At 38.1% G+C, this 20760-nt stretch overlaps 1 protein-coding gene across 1 annotated transcript in view; it reads right to left on the reverse strand.

Annotated features, from left to right (window-relative positions):
• Positions 1–20760, reverse strand: part of LOC135324950 (DNA mismatch repair protein Msh3-like) — a 118829-nt gene that overhangs the window by 40953 nt on the left and 57116 nt on the right. Inside the window, exons 13-15 of the mRNA XM_064502133.1 lie at positions 14184–14316; positions 5241–5428; positions 1962–2130 (exon numbers count right to left, since the gene is read on the reverse strand). Coding sequence (XP_064358203.1) covers positions 1962–2130; positions 5241–5428; positions 14184–14316 — 490 coding nt within the window. The remainder of the gene's footprint in view (positions 1–1961; positions 2131–5240; positions 5429–14183; positions 14317–20760) is intronic.

Raw genomic sequence — 20760 nt, forward strand, 5'->3', positions numbered from 1 at the left:
GCAATGCTATCCGGACAGCTCTCTGTCCTGTTTAGTGGCTACAATGAATTACATTAGAGGTCTGGAAACAGAAGATAAGATGGATATGGGTGTAACCTCGTATTTTGAAAAGAAGGTATGCGTCAACTGGAGCTTCATCAGAGCTCCAACAGGAACTTTGTACCAAATTTAAGTTAACAACCTGCGGGCTGACTCTCAAAATCTAACCATGTATTCATAATTATGGGCTTGGGGGCACACATTAAGCACCTAATAATTTAATTTTAGTTGTCTCCAAGAAGGCCTTTTCCCTAAATACATGTTCTGAGTGGGGAGATGTATAGAAAAAGTTCCCTGCATCTTCTCTCTCTTCCAGAACTAACAGACCATAAAACCGCTTCTGCACGAGTCTGTTCTTCAGAAGCGTTCAAATACTACAAGAACTTGAGAAGAATACACCATACAGATCTGAAAGGGAACTCAACTCAAAGACCTTTTGCTATACCTGTGCTCTGCTCTTCCCATACAATTCCCTTACTATCACTTTCATTCCTTTCGTGCCTTTCCTTACCTCATTGCCCATCTTCTGCAACCGTTCCTCTACTGCCTCTTTTTGGTGTCTCTGAAACACCCATACCAGATGCAATTGGATAACAGTATCCATAATCTCTTCAGCTCCTTTTAAGCATATACCAAGATAGATCTCTGCCTACAATGGTTTCTGAGCTGTCCACTACTACAAAATCCCCCTCACCTAAAAAATCTCCACAGCGAATGGTAGTTTCTAAACATTCTCCAGTACAGTTCACATCTACCTGCCTGCCCCCACTCTCTTCTTCCTTTGAAGTCATCCTCTTCCTTCCTCCACAAAGGGTCTTCACCCCCCTCTCAAACCTCCTCCTCTAAGAGGAACCTTTCAACTCCTGGCTCTTGTCCTCCTCACACAACATTCTAATACACACTTCCATGCTTCCTCTCAGACTTCAGCTTCCATGCTGACAAGTCTACCCAACCCTTTGGCTACATTTCCTTGCTGCTCAACTTTCCCATCAAAAGCACTATTCACATGAGGTCTTTATCAAATGCTGCTACATCTAATTCCTCCATTACTGCATTCTCTCTCACTTTGAGTATTGCCTTTCTGCCCCTGCCACGTCTCTTTGGCCTTTCTTAGCCACCTAGTTCACCAGCATGACAGGAGGCTGCTATCAGCTCCTTCCATCCCCATCATCACTCTTTTACCCCAAACTCTCATTCTATTTCCTCACTCCTTCTCAGTCTCCATTTCTGTTCTCTAGTCTATGGGCTTTCCCCCAAGATTTCTTCCTCTCCGTTTCAAAGTGACAATGCTGAAAGGAGCAATGAGGTAACATTGTTCAACTCCCCCGCAAACCTGCGTGGATCTGTCATCTCTTTTTTTGTGCTGAGCTTGTTGGCTCACTGTAGCGCAGCCTGTCCACACTTGCATAACATCTGGCACACAAATGCTCCAGTCTGCAACCAGTGCTTTTAAGAATTTAAAGTAGTAAAATAACACTTATCATTCCTTAATACTGTTCCTCCTCTCTCCCACCTTTCAAATTACAGTCTTAATTGCTACTCAGAAAGTCATTCTACCATTCTTCACATTAACCTAATGCTATGTTTCCTCAAGATTTGCTGAAGATATTTCAGCACATAATAGCCACGTAATTAACATTGCAAATATACATGTATTTCCATAGATACAGAAAAGCAAAGCATTACTGAACCAAACTCAATTGCGATAAGTGTTTTTATTCTTTAGCTCACTAAAATAACAGAGTAAAACAAATAAAAAAGTGACACTGTCAGAATAATGTTATTCAAAGTGGTACAAGAGAGTATTTTCAAATGACCTCATCAACTATCATGGTATGTGAAAAGACTCCTAGCAAGCCTAAATTTTTAGCTAATTTCCAGATATGCAAGGATACAGTTGTACAAAATAGACACCATATTACCTCTTGACCAGAAACTGTAACATACTCTGCAGAAGGATTCTTTATCTGTTTACGTATTTCCAGCAGATGTAATTGGATTTTAGAAAGCACATCCAAGATTTCCTCTTTCTTCTTTCTGATGACAGGGAAGTCTGTAAGGTCTTTGAACAGTTGGGTTTTATCTCCAGACCTATCCACAGAAAATATAAGATAGAATAATAATAAAAGCACAGATATACTCCCCAATTCTACTGTGTTTTTATTCATTATTCTCACTTAACACTAGCTTTACTCCCTTCTAAATACAGCTTTTCTGGTATTTGATTGTGTGTACAGCACACGTACTAAAAGCTGCCATACACATTCAGTACATAGCAAGGCTACTCAAGACGAAAAAAAAAGAGTTATTCAAGACTAACCCATATTTCTGTTCCTTCCTTTCTACTCTATTACATTACATTCCTTATCCTGTCCCCAAACCTGCCAAGTCTTCTTCTTGTCTCATCTGAATTGAATCCTTCAGCTTTCTGTTTGTTCTCCCTTGGCCAAGCAAGAAAAAGGAAGAAAGCACAAGACAGACAGATCCTTTTTCTCTTGCTCTTTTGGAATTTTAATTTTGGAATGCAATTGCTGCTCCAACCTGGAGCATCCCAAGTGAGGACAAAATCTTGATCACTATTAAATGTGAAGCTCTAGATAATCTCTATACAACATGTGAACAGAGATTTTCCATAGATTTAGAATTTGGCCAAATTTGAGGCACATTTTCATGAAGTTAGTAGAGAAAAAACCCTCCCACAAGGCCTTTGTCAAAGCAGAATGTTATCGAGAGTTTCTCAGAGTAACTTCCTTCTTTTCTACAGAAAAGATTAACAAGAACATTTTTTTAATATATGCAAAACAATGCTCTTTTCTAGTCTCAGATAATGTCAGAGAATGACAAAATTGTTTTGGCTGTGCCATCTCAGCTCGGGATTGAAACCTGGAATAGAAAATGCCATTCAAATGTTTAAAATTGGGAAGTCAAAAAAGCCAAAAAATAAGGTTGTCATCAAAAACAACAAAAATTTAACTTATTTAAATAAGCATCAGGCAAACAATAAGAAGCAGAGCCATCGGCTTTAAGTTAATCCAAAAACACATTTGCACTTTAGAGCAAGTGCAAAAATGTACCGGTTAATTACATAACTACTATGAAATCTATTATTTGGAGAGCAAGTAATTAGCAAACTGAAAGTCATAAAATATGGAGTTAATAAAGTCTTGTGTTGTACCTAGTTCAATACCCCTTGGCCTGAGAGTGAAACTACAACTGGAACCAGTGACCAGACAGATAACACAGAGCTAAACTTTGATTTCTGATCACATGGACATAATCATTATATAAGTGACAGTAAAGTCACCATTTTAAAATACAGTAATAATTTTTAGAAACGATTTTGTGCTAATTAGACCTGTTTCCATGGGAATGAGAGGAAAAAGATAGCTAGTAGCCAGAAGCTGATTGTGAAGACTCTGTCACTACCATGTGATAACTGCCTACCAAAATCTAAAAGTTGACAGTTTAAAAAAGTAAAATAAAACAAAACACCAACCCACAACAAAAACTCTGGAGCAGAGAGATGTTCTTGAAAAGCACTACAGATTTTTACGAATTCACATCTATACCACATAATAAAACTAACACATGATGCAGTATATATATGTGTGTGTCTGCATACATACATATATACATACATGTCTACATATATATGTATATATGTCTAAAAATGGTCATCAGAATTATGCTAAAGAAAGGTTTTTCAGCCCAAATAATATTGCCACACAAGTTTGAGACACATAAAGGCCAAAAGGTAGGTTATTCAAAAAGTCATCTCAAATAAATTCAAATAAAGTCTCTGTATTCTGCAGATGAAAATATGTTCTATTTATACTATCATATCTTCTATTTAAAGCATATTCTAGTCATCATCAACATAATGATAGAAAAATAACTTTTTAAACCTACCTACAGTAAATCTGGTATCATTAAGATAAAGTCTGCTTTGTCATAACCTGCCACAACTATAACTGGATACCACATATCAGTATCAATCTTATAATTCCATCTGTCAAACGGGACAAAGCAAATATTTCTACTCTTTTCAACTTCAAAATTAATAGACTTCACATCTGTCTGATTCAGGAGCAAATAAAGGCAGTTCTAGACTTTACATCTGTAAATTTTTTCCATCTCAGCTGGAGAAAGATAAAAAGATCTTACAAATAAAACAGAAGTTCATTTTTAATGTGTTAGGAAAAAAACCTGATTGATGACTTTGCTGCCTTAATATAAATACACATTAAGCCTTTATACTGCATCTTTCATCAAAGAACCTCCAAGTATATAACAGTAACTAAATCTCATACTACATGTACAGAAATGTTCAAGAAAGTTAAATGAAACTTGCTCACAGCAGGAAAGCTTAGGAGATCTCAATGTAAAACTCATGACATTCATTTCGTGTTCAGAATGTCCTTTCAACATGTTATATAAACAAAACTACACTGAGAGGAGATCAAAACCCTGCAAGTCAAGTACTCAGAAAGGTTGGCTGTGCAAGCCAAACGTGCTTCCCTTGTGCACAGCACCAGGAAAGAACCTTTTATTAGATGATTTTATACTATTTCTTCTGAAAGACTGACTTTTACTGGCCCCAAGATCCTCCTCTTAAATTCTGTCCCTCACAGGCTTTTATACACCTCTCCCTTACTGAACTCATGTTCTTGCTTTATTGTTCTGCACCTTTTCCCTCTTGCCTTATTCTTCCTGGGCTTAGAAGGAGGATCTAGGGATAATAATGGAGGTAGCAGTTCTTCAGAAGAAACAGTATATAGCAAATTACTTAAAGACATTATGCCTTATAATATATTTTTATTACAATCTAGCATCCTCTTCCTTTCTGTACCATTTTTATTTTGTGGAACAAGAGAAGTCAAAATTAAGATGACAGGGCATACAAACTCCATACTTTTAGCTCTCCCATCCAATATCATAAGCACCCTCTTGTTCACAAGAAGATCAGGCAAACAGCACCAGGCAAAATATTTGCGTCCCTTGTTTAACTTTAAAAAAATAATATAAACTGCAGAAAGCAACAGCCTCTGCTTTAACTATATGCAACTATACACATATAAATATAAAACCAAAAATATAAAACGAAGATGTATTAAAATGAGATGCGTAATTTCTATAACACCAAGTACATTCTGTCAGAACGCTTATGAGGCATGGAAGATTCATCTATTTTCTCTACTTACTTGGCTGCTTCTTCATTAAGTATCTTTAAATAATGTTTTACTGGGGAGAGAAGTTCTGGGATTTCCAATATTGTGTTTTGTAAAAGAGGAGTTTTCACATAAGAATGTATGACTGGAACAAGAGCTTGAATTTCCATCTCCAGACGAGACAGGGTGCTGACTATCAAGAAGAACTCTTGGGTTGAACACTGAGAAGGGAAACAATGTCTAAATCATTACAGTGTATTATATTTTCATTAAATCCTGCAGGCTTTTCTTTTTTTTAAATCAGACAAAATATATTTAAAGCATACACACTGTAATGCAACTAGACAATCTTATCACATTCAGAAGGTTAATAAGACATGCTAATTGTTTTAGCCATTGTCCTTAGGAATCAATCGAGGGTACATCTCTGTTATTCCTGTTGCTGGATGAATATATGCATAGCAGACAAAACAAAGAGCAGAAAAATGGGCTACTAATGCACAAACAGCAAGTAAGCAGGTTGAGCAATTTCATGAGTGCCACAACTTGTCCATGAGGGCCTGTGCATCTGCGTGCTCTCATCTAAATCCTCAGGCTGCAGTTCTGGCACGAGAGGGCTTGGAAAAGCAAGGGTGGCAACAGGGAGGGAGAGTTTTGGAACAACACCACAGAAAGAAAAGAGAAAAATCTACAGAAAGAGGAATCCAGCAGTCACTGCTTAAAGTGCTTGTTGTTGTTGTCAACTTCAGTCTCTGCTGATTACACCCAGGTCTATAAGATGAGATGGACCCTACCACAGGGATCCTAGTACCTCCACGGGATGGGGCCCCATTTGCACATTTCTGGATAAAGAATTGAGGATAAAGAACTCACTAACCTGGTCTTCATCTTTCATCCTCTCCTCACTACAGAAGTATGAAAGAGATTCTCCTATCTCCTTTATGCAGTTGGCCAGGGTATCACCAAAAAGGAGTCCCCCAGAGCACTCCTCGGAGCCAAGTGAAATAACCTACGACGCTTTCATAGACTGCTTCCCGATGCCCACAGAGTAGGAAAAACAAATATGGGTTCCTTTAAAGCAGCAGCTTCTCAGAGAGAAACAACTTATGTACTCTTCTCTCCCTTTTTTTTTTTTTAAAACCATTAATATTACTTCTGATGCAGCTCAAATATTTTGCTATCAGATTCTTCTCCTTAGTGTCAGCAGAGGCTGTTACCTTTGGCTCATTTTCAAGAATTAGCCATCAGGGTCAGGATTTTGCTAGTAGTTAACAACCCCACAACAAAACAACTTACCTCCTGCTACATTCCTGCCTCCCCCTTTCTGTTTCCCCATTCAACATTCAGTTAACCTAAATTCCTCATGCCTCACCTCGAAATTGGATAATACTCATTCTCTCTCTGAAATTGCTTTTACAGAAGTAAGTTTGCATTTGTGCAACACTGTATTTGAATGCCAACTGAAAACACAGCGCTCTGAAACACTTGATGCCTTCAAACCCTGCTGACTTCAGCTGGACTCCAGGACACTCAGAAGGTTTGGAAAAAGTTGTCCACAGATAATCATACTGATATTTTTTCATAGCTTACTGATCCGTAGAAACAGTTTGTGTTCAGTCCTCTGAATTTCTCTATTGGCTGATTGACAACACTGAAGAAAAGTTTATTTTCCTCATCTACCCCGAGGATGCCAGGAAGGGAGCAGGATATACCGAACACAAAGGTGTCTTTGTTCTATGTTCTCTGTAAGCCACATTTGTTGCCTCTTTCTCTTCCTACATTTTTCTCTCTCCTTCCTAGGCAACATACAGTCTGGAATTTGATTTCTGGTCAGTATTTGTAGTAGTAATTACATCACTGATCACAGCACATGTAGGCTTCAGTGAACCAGCATTTCATCAAACACATGTAATTTTTTATTTCATCATCCCTTCTCTTAATTTCCTCTCCAGAAGTAAATTTCTGTTTCTCTCTTTCCTCCTCATGCCCTTATGTAAGAACTAAAGCAATTCTCCCATCTATTAGGTTGTAGCTAACTCCTCCTGAATGACTTCTCCTCCCACACGTGGAAGCAAGTACTAGCAAAAAAAATGGGTTGAAAATAAATATTAACTCTCCCTCCCCAAACATGTTAATCCTGAGATAAACTTGCTCAGTAATGCCTACTAGCCCTTCAGAACATGAAGGCTGGCTAAACCCGACCTTCTGAAAAATCATAAAACATACAATTCAAGTACACTCCAGTTACAGCCTTAACTCTATTCTCATTAAATACACATCAACGTTGTGACCAGTGACAGAAGAGCGGCCCCTGTGCAGTATGAACTCAGAATAAAAAGACATATAAGCCTGCAGCCCCGGCAATCTGCTGCAGATACTGGAAGTTGTAAGCAACTGTCAACGATAAGGCTAGAAAGAAAAATTTTAAGGTTAATTGCAGTGTTCACTTACGATTGTTCTATCATAAAGGCTATGAAACAAAAAAAAAAAAAAAAATCAAAGAAAAATCATTCCCAACTACTTAAAATATATTCTATCACCTAGGTCAGTAAATGCATCGGAAGTTATCATAAAGCCAAAGGTATTTTAGATACCCTCCAACAAACCTGAAACACAGTTGCATGCTACAGAACAGAACTCATTATTACCAGCCAGGTAAGGTTGAGAGAGACTTACTAGAGAAACATGCAATTTAATCATGACATTTCAGAAGGTCAGAGAGCTAAGATTGCATTCTGAAAGTTTTTGGAAAACTTAAGATCACCATTCCTTCAGATCTATGGAGCTTAAAGATAGAAGAGACCATTAGATGCTCTCCCTGCAACTGCTCAGTTCTTCTGTATCAGTTTTCTTTTGTCTAGTCTTGGGCTTTTAATGTTCCAAGAAACTATGTGCTTACCACTTCCATTCAGAAACTAATCCACAAAGCACTAAATCTCATCACATAGAAGTTTTGTCTGACAGCCTAAATTTTCCTTCCATTAAATTAAACCGAATACCTCCAGTTTTACTCTTTTGTATCACACTAAGTAATTCCATTCCCTCTTTGCTGTTAACACCCTTCAGATATCTCTAAACCTTCTGGTCTCCTTTTAATCATCAATTTAACTAAACTATAATCTTTTAATCTTTCTTCATAAATCAATCCATTACTCAGCCTTGTGAAAACTTTTGTTCTCCCCTGTGCTTGCTGCAATTTATCAACATCTTTCTGATAATCTGGAACTTACTTATACTATCCTATACAAGCTCTGACACAAAAATAAAACAAAATAATGTAGCCGTAAATCTGGCAATAGCATTTGAAGTCAAAGCACACAGGAAAGGTCTGAAAGACTATGCAAATGATAAATCCAGGCTTGTACACCAAGTCAAAGTAAAATATGGTATGACTGACTGCATCATCATGATCAACCCTGATACAGATAAAAAATAAAATTCTGCAAGACTTCCCTTGACTACAAAATGCACTCAAGGATGCAAAGGCTGAAGCTTTGCCATGCAAACTGCATGGTAGGTTCTTGACAGACAGTATGAAGTGAATCATAGGAGAACAATGACTAGAAAAGAAACATGAGCAAATATGGACAGCAAGAAATAAATAAATTTAACAGGTGGGTTATTTTCCCCCCAGAATTACTCTTCAAGAAAAGGAGCCAAATAAGGAATTAACTAGCACACTGTCTATAACAGAGTGGGACAGGGAAAAGATTTTAAGAATACATGAACACTTATTTGAGCTTCAATAAAAAGAGCAAGCTAGAGTCAAGGCAGCGTCACTTATGAAGGATGATTGAGGGGAGGGAGGAAAAAAAAAAAAAAAAAAAAAAAAAAAAAAAAAAGCCATGGCCACGTACAAAAGACACCTGAAATAACCCTGAAAGTTATCTTGAGATTTCTCAAAGGATCTCAAATGAACATGTTGAAGCACCTCACAGCAACTCTAGCCTGGCTACACACCAGAATGATCATCCAAGAATTACATCTACCTGCTTATACTAAAAGCTACAGCCTATAGTATCTTTGGAGAATGGGAAATTTGTGCTTTACTGAAAGCAAGTTTGTTGAACACATAGTTCCTAAGAAAGAGGATGAACACATTCCCCGTGCTTGTTCAGAGTATTACTGTTTCCTCTGGCTTGATTTTAGTAACATTGCAGGACTTTGCATCTAAAATTTAATGGCTCTGCTGTAGAATTCATTAGCTAAGCAAATAGATAACTTGGAACAGATGCATAAAAATAACAGTGAAAAGCTCGGCTGCATTAAAGTGGGACTGGTTCAGTTTAAATCCTAAGTAACTTTACAGAAGAGATATGTAACCATTATAAATTAGAAGCTTGAAAACACAGTAAAATGGTTTACATAAAGCAGGATTAGTAGTCTTGTATTCACTAAAACTTCTCACAAGCTTATTCAATGCTATTTTTAAAAGCTAATTTTGAAATGTCCTTAATGATACCTACAGCTTCACTGGCACTAGAAAAATAACCTCAGAGTTGACAGAGGTGACAAACAGTTCAAGCAGCAGTTTCTCAAACAGTACTGAAAATGGTACGGCTGCCACGGAAGCGAACGCATGAAAGATGCACAGGAGCGGGCCAAGTCCAGCGCCCCTCCTCCAGCAACGCTGAAAGCAGCCTGACCTTGTTGGCATTAGTGAAATTGTTTCCAACGGCTCTAAATGGGGCCACAGAGACCCACAGCTGACAGCCAGTGTCCATGCCGAGTTACGAGCAGTTCAGAAAAAAAGGGGGGAGGGGGTTGAAATGCTGCTTGCATTTATCACCCTTTCCAAGCTGGAATTACTATCTTTGTGTTTTTAGTATGGTGAGGACACTGTTTTTGGTTTAGGAAAAACAAGGTATTTCATTTTAAGGTTACTATGTCCTCTTTCTGTGAGATTGTTTATATTAATCAGCTTAACAGGGAACAATTTGTTCAAATCAGCATTTAGCATTGCAAGTCTAAAAATATCTGTGACGCGGTTTCTTTAAAAGAGTATAAATGCATCTTATTTCAAGTTACTGGTGTGCATACTGGTATAGTGGAAGAAAAAAATGTTGAAAATTAAGATGTTAGCTGGGGAGAATTTACTTGAAACATTCTACATGAAGAGTGACTAATTTCACGGGAATACATAACAGGTACTGATTTAATAAAATAATAAATAGAAATACAACATTTGTCTTCTGGAAGCATCACGATGTTAGGATCTTCCAAAATCACAAGTTTATTTAATGAAATATCAAACATATCTTCCAGGGAAGGCATTTTCTTTCAGCATCATTCTGGGGGACAAACTTACCTGAAAACTTTTAAACACTTAGCACCTAGTTATACAGCACCTTTCTCCTCTGACGAGTTAGAGCAGGACAGTGAAGTCCCCCGCCCCGGAAAGCTAAAAGGCAAATCTCACAAGGAGGCTGGAGACACCCAACCAGCAAACACCCCCCTCATAACAGCTACTTGCTCTATTTTGCACAGGTGAAAAGCACAGGAACAGCCTGCTAAGTGTGCAGCCAAGTGTTAGAGACCATCGAGGAACTGATTCACGGCCCAGTAGGTTTTCTTTTCCAGCTGCAGCCAGTTGTAAGGAACTCCAAGCTAGGGACACCCTGTGGCTGTGGCTACAAGCAGAACATACTGAAATGACATTTTATTACACACCTTGGCAAGGTTTGATTACTGACATCATCCATTGCCTAAGAATTTAATGGAAGAGTTTTACTTTAATGTTTTCTGTAATTTAAAGGCTTTTTATTATGATGATTCTTGTCCACTGCTCTGGTGACTGAGCTTTTTTCAAAAAATAATATTTATTGAGCAAAGGGTACAAGTAAGATAAACATTCATGGATCAAGTCTGGATAAATATTTATCTTCTGAAACACAATAGCATGAAGCCAGCAAGCAACATCAGAATGGCCCTGTAGGACATGCTTCTAAAAGCACTGATGGCATGTTTATCCGGTACTGGTTTTTAGACATACTCAAGCATAGGACCTCCGACTGCTTCCTTGCCATTTCGCATTGCAAGGCAAAGGTAAGGAGCCATCATTGTAACTGAGAGAAAAAAGCAGGATCCTGCCATTCACTTTTTTCACTGTCTTGAGACGCAAGATGCAAAAAGAAATGCACAGTAAAAAAAAAAGTTATGGCATTTTTGGTGGCTCTCTCCAGGGGCTGCCAGGACATGGCGGAACTGGTTACAGAAAATAGAAACATTGAGCCAATGTGTCTTCCAGCAAAAATCTACTTCTGCATCAGCTCCAGGCACTGTTTAGACAGAGCTCTTGGCAATTCTGTCTCTCAGTCCTGCCTTTTGAGTTGCCTTCTGAATGTTATCAAGAGCTCTCCAAACACCCCAGCTCCAGCCATCCTTTCCTTGCCCTGGAGATGTGCAAAGCCATTCTGCAGCTGATGATGTTTGTCTGGGGGGATTTGGGGCTCTTAGGTGCTGGAGCTACAGGAACTGAGAACAACCACTAGTTCTCGTATTAATTCCAGTCTCCATAGCAACAGTAATGTTGCTCTTCTCTCAAAACCATTCCCATAGTGCCTTTCCAGGCTGGGGCAAACTTGGGAGCTGGTAGTGCAACACCCTATTTTCCCCTTTACTCCCCTTCTGTGCAAGAAGGCTGCTCTGATCCTAGACTGCTAGTACCTGCTCAGCCGCGCGTTTTGGTGGTTTGCGTTTGGGATAATGCAAGCTTCTGAAGGGCCAGATGAGCAACTGCAAGTTTGAATGATGCTACCAAATAAGCATCATCAGTGGACTTACTCCAAAAGGTAACAGTCAGACCAGGAAAACACACAGTGATGGTATTCACCACAACAGTTCCCATAAAGATGCTTTGCCTTGCAAAATCAGTTCCAAAACACAGCACTGGTTTTGCCTTCTTAGTTTACTGGTGCAAAGCTTGCTGCACAATAAAAGCTCTGCAAGCAGCTGATCTGAATGAAATATGTTTAAAACGACTGAGAGCCAACCTAGCCATCGTTGTGTATGTCAGAGGTCTCCCTTTCTAAAGCATACCACATCAAATACCAACATCGCTGAAATCTAAAGAGCCTGAAAAATGGAAATACTTCCTACATTCACCTATTTTTCCTACAGCCGACACTGAATTAACAAGCCTGGATTAGGGTATATAAATCACCAGAGACAGAACTCCTTTAGTTAAACCATCACTGTGTTCAGCTGAGAGTTTTGGATCCCTTAAAGGGATGAAAATGCAAAAAGACGTGAAAGAGGGTAGTGTGAACCTCATTTTGAGCATGTGGGAGATGGACATCTGGAGTTAACAGAATTGGAAAGGCTCCTTGTGGGAATGGGAACGGCAGCATTTATTGGATATCCTAAAGAAAAATTTATGAAAACCAACTATTTAGTTTTCTTGAGCAAATATATATACACTTTGCAGGGATCTTTTTCCCCCAACACTCATTCACTGTCTGTCTAGACTTCAAAAGGTGTCTCCCAGAGTCTGCTTTTGATTCTTCATTTGAAACAGACCCTGTCTTTCAGGGACAGTGTTATCACCTCAGAGTCCTGAGGAAGTACAGAAATTATTCTGTGCTTTGGGCACCGTCCACAGCATCCTACACTGGATAACAAATTAGTTTTTACCAAGGGAAGCTAACTCAAAGGAAAATTGGATGCTTTGAGCAAGAGAACTCTTTCTCCTTCTGTCCCCATTTATCGTTCCTAAGGATTGTGCTGGAGCACTTCTCCGCTCCTGCAGCTTCTTTCCAACATCTGTTTCACTACACAAGTACATATTTTCACGTTACAGTGGCTGTTGTTAAGATAGACTACATTGTCTCCTCATTCCAAAATCACAAGCAAATCCAAGACCTCTGAAGGTTTCCACCTACACAGCAGCTGTAAAGCTGAGAAAGGTAGACGGCCCTACAAGGGGCAGGGACTCCTCGAGAACCAGACAGGTACAGCCTAGCATGAAAAAAGGCAGCACAAGATACCCACGGAGGATTGCCAGGACAGTGTGAAATGTAGATACAGCCCTACACACCTTATGTCATACCACTCAACCTGAAATGAGTTAAACCACTAAAAACTGAATTATCTAATTCCTGGCCAGTTATTTTGAAAGCACAATTGTATCATGTGGATACAGCATATCTTAGCATCTTTTCATACACTTTGTTATGGCTGGATCTCTGTAACAACTCATTGAAATTTGTAACACTCTCCACATGCATGACACTAACACAACAGGGCCCTAAACTTATTCAAGAACTGAGTTTCAGACTTTCAGACAGATGAAGCTTTGTACTATACCATCCAAATAAATTACAACTTTGTTCTCCTTCTGCCTACTTATTCCTTTATCTAAAACAAACTGTCAAAATCTCTAAATATAACAGTGAAATAAAAGAACATGAAGTACAGCACAGGTGCTATTAGCACATTAATCTGCTTCAACTAAGAACTGCCAGTGTCTCATTACAAGTAATTCCTACTAAAATGTGCAATCGAGATCCAAATTACCAAATTTATAAGCAAATTATCATTCATCTGAAAACAGTTAACTACAGCCAAGTGGTTTCACTTGCAAGTGTGATTTTAGGTAAGCATACAGAGTGTAATGGATTGTTTTAAAGGGAAATAATTGATGGCACATGGCCCCACTGCATCATCCCATTTCACTGAATCCAGTGACTGAAGCACGAGCACCTTAAAGATGTTTTTCCTGTTAGCATTAGCAACAAAGTGCATCTATTCTCTAAACCTAATCAGACACTTCTTCAAACAATGTATCACTGATACAAGTACCATAAGACAAAAACCATTTTTCATTTAAAGGAACTTCTATTCCTTTACTGTGTAAGCCTTACTCCTGCTGATGTTAAGAACAACATATTTTAAATAAACATGCAATAACTATGAAACTTCATTTGGAAGGAATGACCACATTTAGAAAACAGTTATTTTTCATAATTATTGATATACCTTTTTGTGAAAAACACTGCAGAGTCCTCTCTCTATATCTGGCAGCTTACAAAGAAGATTCTGAATCTGACCAAACACACTGGATTCTGACAGGAGAATTTCAGACACAGCATCAAGTCGGGCATTTATGTCACTGCAAAAGAATAACCATAAGATCAGTAAATAAAACTTTTGTTTCTCTGAAGGCAAGGCTTTATTTTTTTTTTTTTTTTTAAAAAAAACCCTTTTACTAAGCCCACATTCTCATTAATATGTAAGTAAAAAAGTTAAGAAAATACTGTATTTAAGTATGATTTAAAGGATGAAAAACACTGAACATATTCTGGGAAAAATCAGCCCATATCTCACTGGCCACCATTGTTGCAGGCATTTACGGTTGCCATTGCCCTGTATGGATGAAGTGGAAAGAGTAAAAGAAGAACATCCTCATGCTTTTTGTGTTCCAATGCAAGCTGTGCCAGGTAATCCCGTAAGCCACGCTCACAGCCCGACAAGTCTATGGCTGACTCCAGTAAGATGAGAAATGAAGGCTTTAAGGCACCTATATGCTCCGTAGAATAATCAGAGTATCCTGGGTTTTCCCTCTCTATACTCAAAACAGCCCAATTTACACTACAGTGCCCATGTCTACACATTTTTCTAGTGGTGCATACAGTGAGCAATGCTAAAATCTGAATATCCTACCCTAAATTTGCAGACAAGTACCTGGGGGTTAAAAAAAGTTTACATTTTAACAATACATTGTATATTTTCTTCCAACAAGGTATAAATATTTATTAGCATTTAATCCCTCTAGTTTTTATCCAGATCAGCAATTGATAATTACATGAATCAGAACCATGGGATTTTTTTTTCTTTTTTTTTTTCTTTTTTGTAACTGTAAGATTAATCTTCATATATCAGGACTGAAGTCAGTCAACTGGGAAACACTTAATTGAACAAATAATTCCATAGTTGGAATCTGATTTGTGATGTTCCATCAAACTATAAAACTTCAAGACATTCCATTCCTCATTTTAAAATCCCTATATTTGTTCCAGAATAATAATAAAACCAAACACAACATTTTCCTCTGGAGACTAGAAAGTTCAAAGATCACCAGATTCACCATGCTGCTGCTCTGTGTGTCCATCCAGCCACCCTGGTAGGTTAGGGAGAAAGCAGTCATTTGATGCTGCCGCATCATACACTAGCAAAAGGCGTGCAAGGCAGATTCAGCTTGGCCCATGTCTATTCTCACAGACCAGTGAGATGGTTAGATTTCAGCCACCACAGGGAAATTAAAAGTAAATACATAATCAAAATGTAAGATATTGCAGAAGAGCGCCCATCTTGTTTGTCAGGCATAATGCCCCACAGCTATTACTGCAGAACTGTCATGCCACTTACCACTGTAACTGCTAACAAATACTACGTGTGAGGAATTCAACAAAATTAGGCAGCTCCACAGGTTTCAGACATTACAACAGACTAGCAATCAGAGGCCTACGGCCTTGAAGACAGCACAGTTTAAAAGTCCTTAAAACTTCATTATGCCATATGCAAAAGGGAACATCAGGACTTGATGTGCACTCAGATACACATAAATCTAATGGCATTTAAGTGCCAGGAGTTTTCAGTGACATATTGCTCTATATTAGAACATGAAAACCATTCTTCCATCCATCACAAATGACACCCATCCATCCCTGGAGCAGCCCTGCCATACAGTGCCAAGAATTGCTATGCCTCACCTGCCACCACCTATGTGGAGCACAGAGAACATGGTCTCACTCCTCCGTGACCACTGTGTGAATCAGGGAGGGACTCTGTGCCATCTTCACCCTTGGGCTACTTGGGTAAATTAGCTACCTCTGAACTGGATAGCAGACTCAGATCATGCCACAGGCCCCAAAGTATTCCACTATCCTAAGAGACAGTTTTTTCCCAGCACAGAGGAACAGAGAAACACCAGATTTTGCAGGCTCTGCTTAGCAGTCCGGTTACACGTCAAGCAGCAGGAATGCCATCTTCTCCCGGACCACCACTCCATCCCCTTATGTCACCATCACATAATAAAACATTTCTCTTGTTCTTCCGGGCAGTCAGTCAATCTGCAAACTGCAGTGGCAGGAGGCAGCTACCTTCAGTGCAACTGCTCAAACACATGGGTACCATTTTCAGCACAGGACATATCCCAGAGTTTTAAATCCGATCCTTAAGAGCCACAATCACATATCCAGTGTAGGCTGGCAGGGTTACTAAAGGTTATGCAACCAAATAACCATAGAGCAAGCTGCTGGCATCCACACAACATATTCAAGACGGCAGAGATTTAAGCTTTGTGCAGCAATTAGCAAGGCTCTCTGAACTACAGCTGCAGAACAGAAAGGAAATGGATAAGGGTTAATGTCAGTGATGAAGAAATCGAATACTCTGAAGCATGTAGCTTGGAAGCTAGCAAATTGTTACACTGAACTTGGAGAAGATCAGAATGTATCATCAACCACAGTTCCATTTTAATAGAGAATTTTAAAAAATTGCTATGCTTGGAATGTTCTTCTGCACAAAAGATTATTGGACTGCAACATATTATGTTAAATTATAAACACACATACCTTAAAGAAGAAAATAATCTCTATTTTTATTACAAAGAGCACATCTAAACAGCAGAATTATGTTTCAAAACATCGTCACTTCATTTAGCAGCATGATTATATCTACTTGACCAATAGAAAACAATGATATGTAAAATAGATGCAGATATTCAAAAACTCCTCCCTTCAAAGCTTAATCTGCACTTTAATCATCCTCACATATGGCTATGTTACTGTAGCTCCAGTAATCTAAAACTAAGCATCCACACAGTTTTTCTGCTTTAATCCTACAAATAAGAAAGGGTCAGCAGAACAGCATCCAGTATCAAATGACCCATTTTTTCATCTGTAAACAAAACATCCTGGGATTCCTATTTCAAAAGCCAGAAAGTACAGTCCTGTGAAAAATTATGTACAGCTACATATGTATGGGGAAAGAAGGAGAAGCAAGAGAAATGTTAAAAAATTATCCGATAATGGATATCAAAGTATGCTTTTAAACTTAGATATTTATACTTAACCTAATAAACTTTTCCAAGCACCAATATGTTATACTGATCAGACATTAAATTATCTCAAAAGAAATGTGTTCTGCACTGCAGTTACTCAGCACATCTGAGGTACAGTTTTGGGTTTTTAATCTTTGCATCATTTGGAAAAAAATTCTACCACTAGGAAATTTGAAGCTAACATTGTACAAAGAAACTCACTTTATGATAAGAAATTGTCTTGCATTTTATAAACTAGTTACTATTTCATTCTCTATTTTGGTTCAATATTAGCCTATTTTTTCCCATCAGCATAAACTGTGTCAGCAATCTGAATTCTATCCAATTTCCCAAACAATCTTCTCTGAAATAAAGCAACATGAAAAGTCAGTCGATTAAAAGAAATGCTCTGACCTCTGCCATATTCTCCATCTAAGAGCAGCATCATTAATATAATACTAAAATTACTTTGCAATGTATTTAAACATTAACAGATTTAAACAAATTCTAACTCACTACAGAATTTTAGATTCTAGCAGTTTAAGAGAAGTACTTGAAATTAAATCCTGAGGTACCACCCTATTTTATTCTACTGCCAGATATGCAAACAATACAGAAAATCAGCAAATAGGAAAATATTTGAATCCTGAACTAAAAATTATTTTGACATAATAGAAGGCAGCAGATAGGAATATGCTACACTGAATTAACACCTTACCATCTTAACAAACTAAATAGCACAGTAGCAAACAGCAGCCCTGACAGATCTGCTTAGATCCCTCTCTTACAACGAGGAAAAGATAACATGTTTAGATGTGGTAATTATTCATTGTATTTAAAGCATAGCGAGTTTGATGATGAAACTACTACACCAGAAACTACAATATTTTCAGTTACATAAGGTTTTCTCTTTATACAAGTTAAATATTTTCAACACAAAGTTATCAGAAATCTCTTAACTTATGCTAACTGCTGAAAATACATGTTCATTCATTGTAGCAAGGATATAGATCAAGTACAGTGAATGCAAAATATTGAAACTCATTTTAATAGATCTGTTTAGAGACCAAAACAATAAATAAAAGTATCAGTCACAAAAATTTTACACTTGAAAAATATAAAGAAGGTTCAAAACATGAAATGTTGTTTTCCACGAACCCTGTTATCCAGATCAAAGCCTAGCAGCCTCCTCCCTAACTACACCACTTCGAACAAAGAAAACACATTACTTAAACTCTGGAAATATCCACCCTGGCTAGAGAGGGGAGGCGCTCAGCTGTGCCGGGGGAAGCCCCTGAGCCACAAACTGCCCACGCGCACTGAGGCCAAGCAACCCTGCCCCGCTGCCCCGTTCTCACGCCCTTCTCCGGGCATCTGCTACGGGCTACTTTCAAACACAGGACAACATCAAGGCCACACTGACTCCTGTTGCTTTACATTTTCTCTCATTCATACAGTTTGCCTTTTCCTCGACCTTTCTTCAGAACATAGTTTACAGAACAAAATTTCATAGTAGTTTATGAGGTTAGAGAGGCGGGATACTATCCCTTCTGCTTCAAAACAAACTCTCTGCCATAAAAAGCAATTACTGCTATCAAAAACCAAAGTCATGGTGGAATCACCACTAAGCAATCAGTAAACTACATATGTAGGTGTTTTTTCATTTGTTTGGGTTTTTTTAAACAGTGCATCTCTGGCTTTCTACTTCCCCGGTTCTTTTTGGAATCTGGGTACCTTATGGGGTAAATCCTGAATTGTCAGGCTGCGCCGTGACCAATGCCACCACACGCATTTGCAACAACTAAAAAGAACAAACAACTGTAACTATCTGATAATTACTGTGGTGAAATTTAAATGAAACCTAACAAATTAACATCCTTCTGGATCTGTTCATTTGTTTTTCCTACATACAGGAGAAAGAGTAGCTTACTCTCACATTCATAATGTCTCCTTCCCCTTTACAGAGGTCCAATTTTCCCCTAAATAAACGTGCAGTTATGGGAAGACAATGTTCTTGAATGGATCTCAAAAAGCAATATATAAGTGCTATAAACTTTGTCTTCACATCTGTTAAAAAAATGTATCAAATATGCAAATGGCAATCAAACACTTTTGTTTATGTTCACACACAATATATTTCAGCCATTTGTGCCAAAAAAGGAAACCGTTAGCTACTTTAGCCTACATGAATGAATGCCTGATTACTACATTGATACAGAGTTAGAGACTGCATACAATGGTACCAAAGCACAGCTAGCAAAATCAGTGAATACATGTGAGGATGCTGCAGTTTTTTTCTCTACTACAACAATTTTGAGATTTCAGGCATATGTTATAACCTGCATTTGTGCATTTTATATTGGCACTAATGGTGTAAAATCTTTATGCCTAGGAGGAAAAATTAGCCCATCAAATTCTACTGCATGATGGATGGATTTTATTTCTAAATCACCTCTGCAAAAAAAATCCTAATCTAGCTCTGGATGTTGATGGTATCATATGGTAACCAATTTAGCTCTGAATTAAGATGGGTTCCTTTTAAACACCCTTGGGTAGCTTGTTTTACTGTCCAGATGTCTTTTAGTTACGGGAACAAGGACAAAGTCAAACTTCAAAGACTTTCCTTTCTACTTTGTGCATAGAAGTACATATATATGATGGGACTCAATATATTCAAAATGAGAGGAATTAGATCACTCTATTCTTGTATTAGGAAAGATGCATCATTTCCAATGTTCCTTATAAAAGGAACCTCTTCTTCCCAATTCCATAGTACATCTCCTCCAAATAAAAGCATCTTGCACTAACAGCACCAATTTCACTCTTCCTCCTCTTTAGAGGTAGAGGAGGAACTGTCTAGAGTACTGATTTTGCTAAAGCTGTGGTCATTCTATGCTCTTGCAGGCGAAGTACATTTAGACTAAGAGAAAGAAATTATTAGTACCGTCCTACAAGGCACTGATTCAACCTCAGTAAAAGCATTATGTGTAGCTCTGGTTATGTTCAAAAAAAGAAATTTAAACTGGAAAACATAGGGCACTACAAAGACTATTAGAATCACTGAGAAATGGAAATCTTTTTTTGAAAGGTTTTTTGAAAGGCAATTAAGAATTTGGTTGTCAACTCTCTAAATATCTCAAGGAGGGAAAAAATTGTATATATAAATATCAGCTTTAACTAAAATAAATAAATAAAAATCAAATTTGATCACAAACAAATGCAGGCAAGAAATGACATGGACGTTTCCAACCATTAAAGTCCTATAATCACTTCTCGCAACCAGTGGGTCTTGGAGACAAGAATGCGGAGTTGTGTCCCAGTAAAGCAGGGACACACTGACAGGACAGGGTCAATCTGGGGCTAGAAATGTAAGCTCATCATAAAGAGGCTCCAAGTGTTTGATTTGTTGATATCTCCTTGGGGCACCCAAAAATACAGGCTGGATCAGCATGTATTTGATGTGTTCCAGAATACTATTTAACAAATTAATCCCATGCTTCAGCCTGAAGGAAT

This window comes from Dromaius novaehollandiae, chromosome Z (genome assembly GCF_036370855.1).
Source record: "Dromaius novaehollandiae isolate bDroNov1 chromosome Z, bDroNov1.hap1, whole genome shotgun sequence".
Classification (NCBI taxonomy): Eukaryota; Metazoa; Chordata; class Aves; order Casuariiformes; family Dromaiidae; genus Dromaius; species Dromaius novaehollandiae.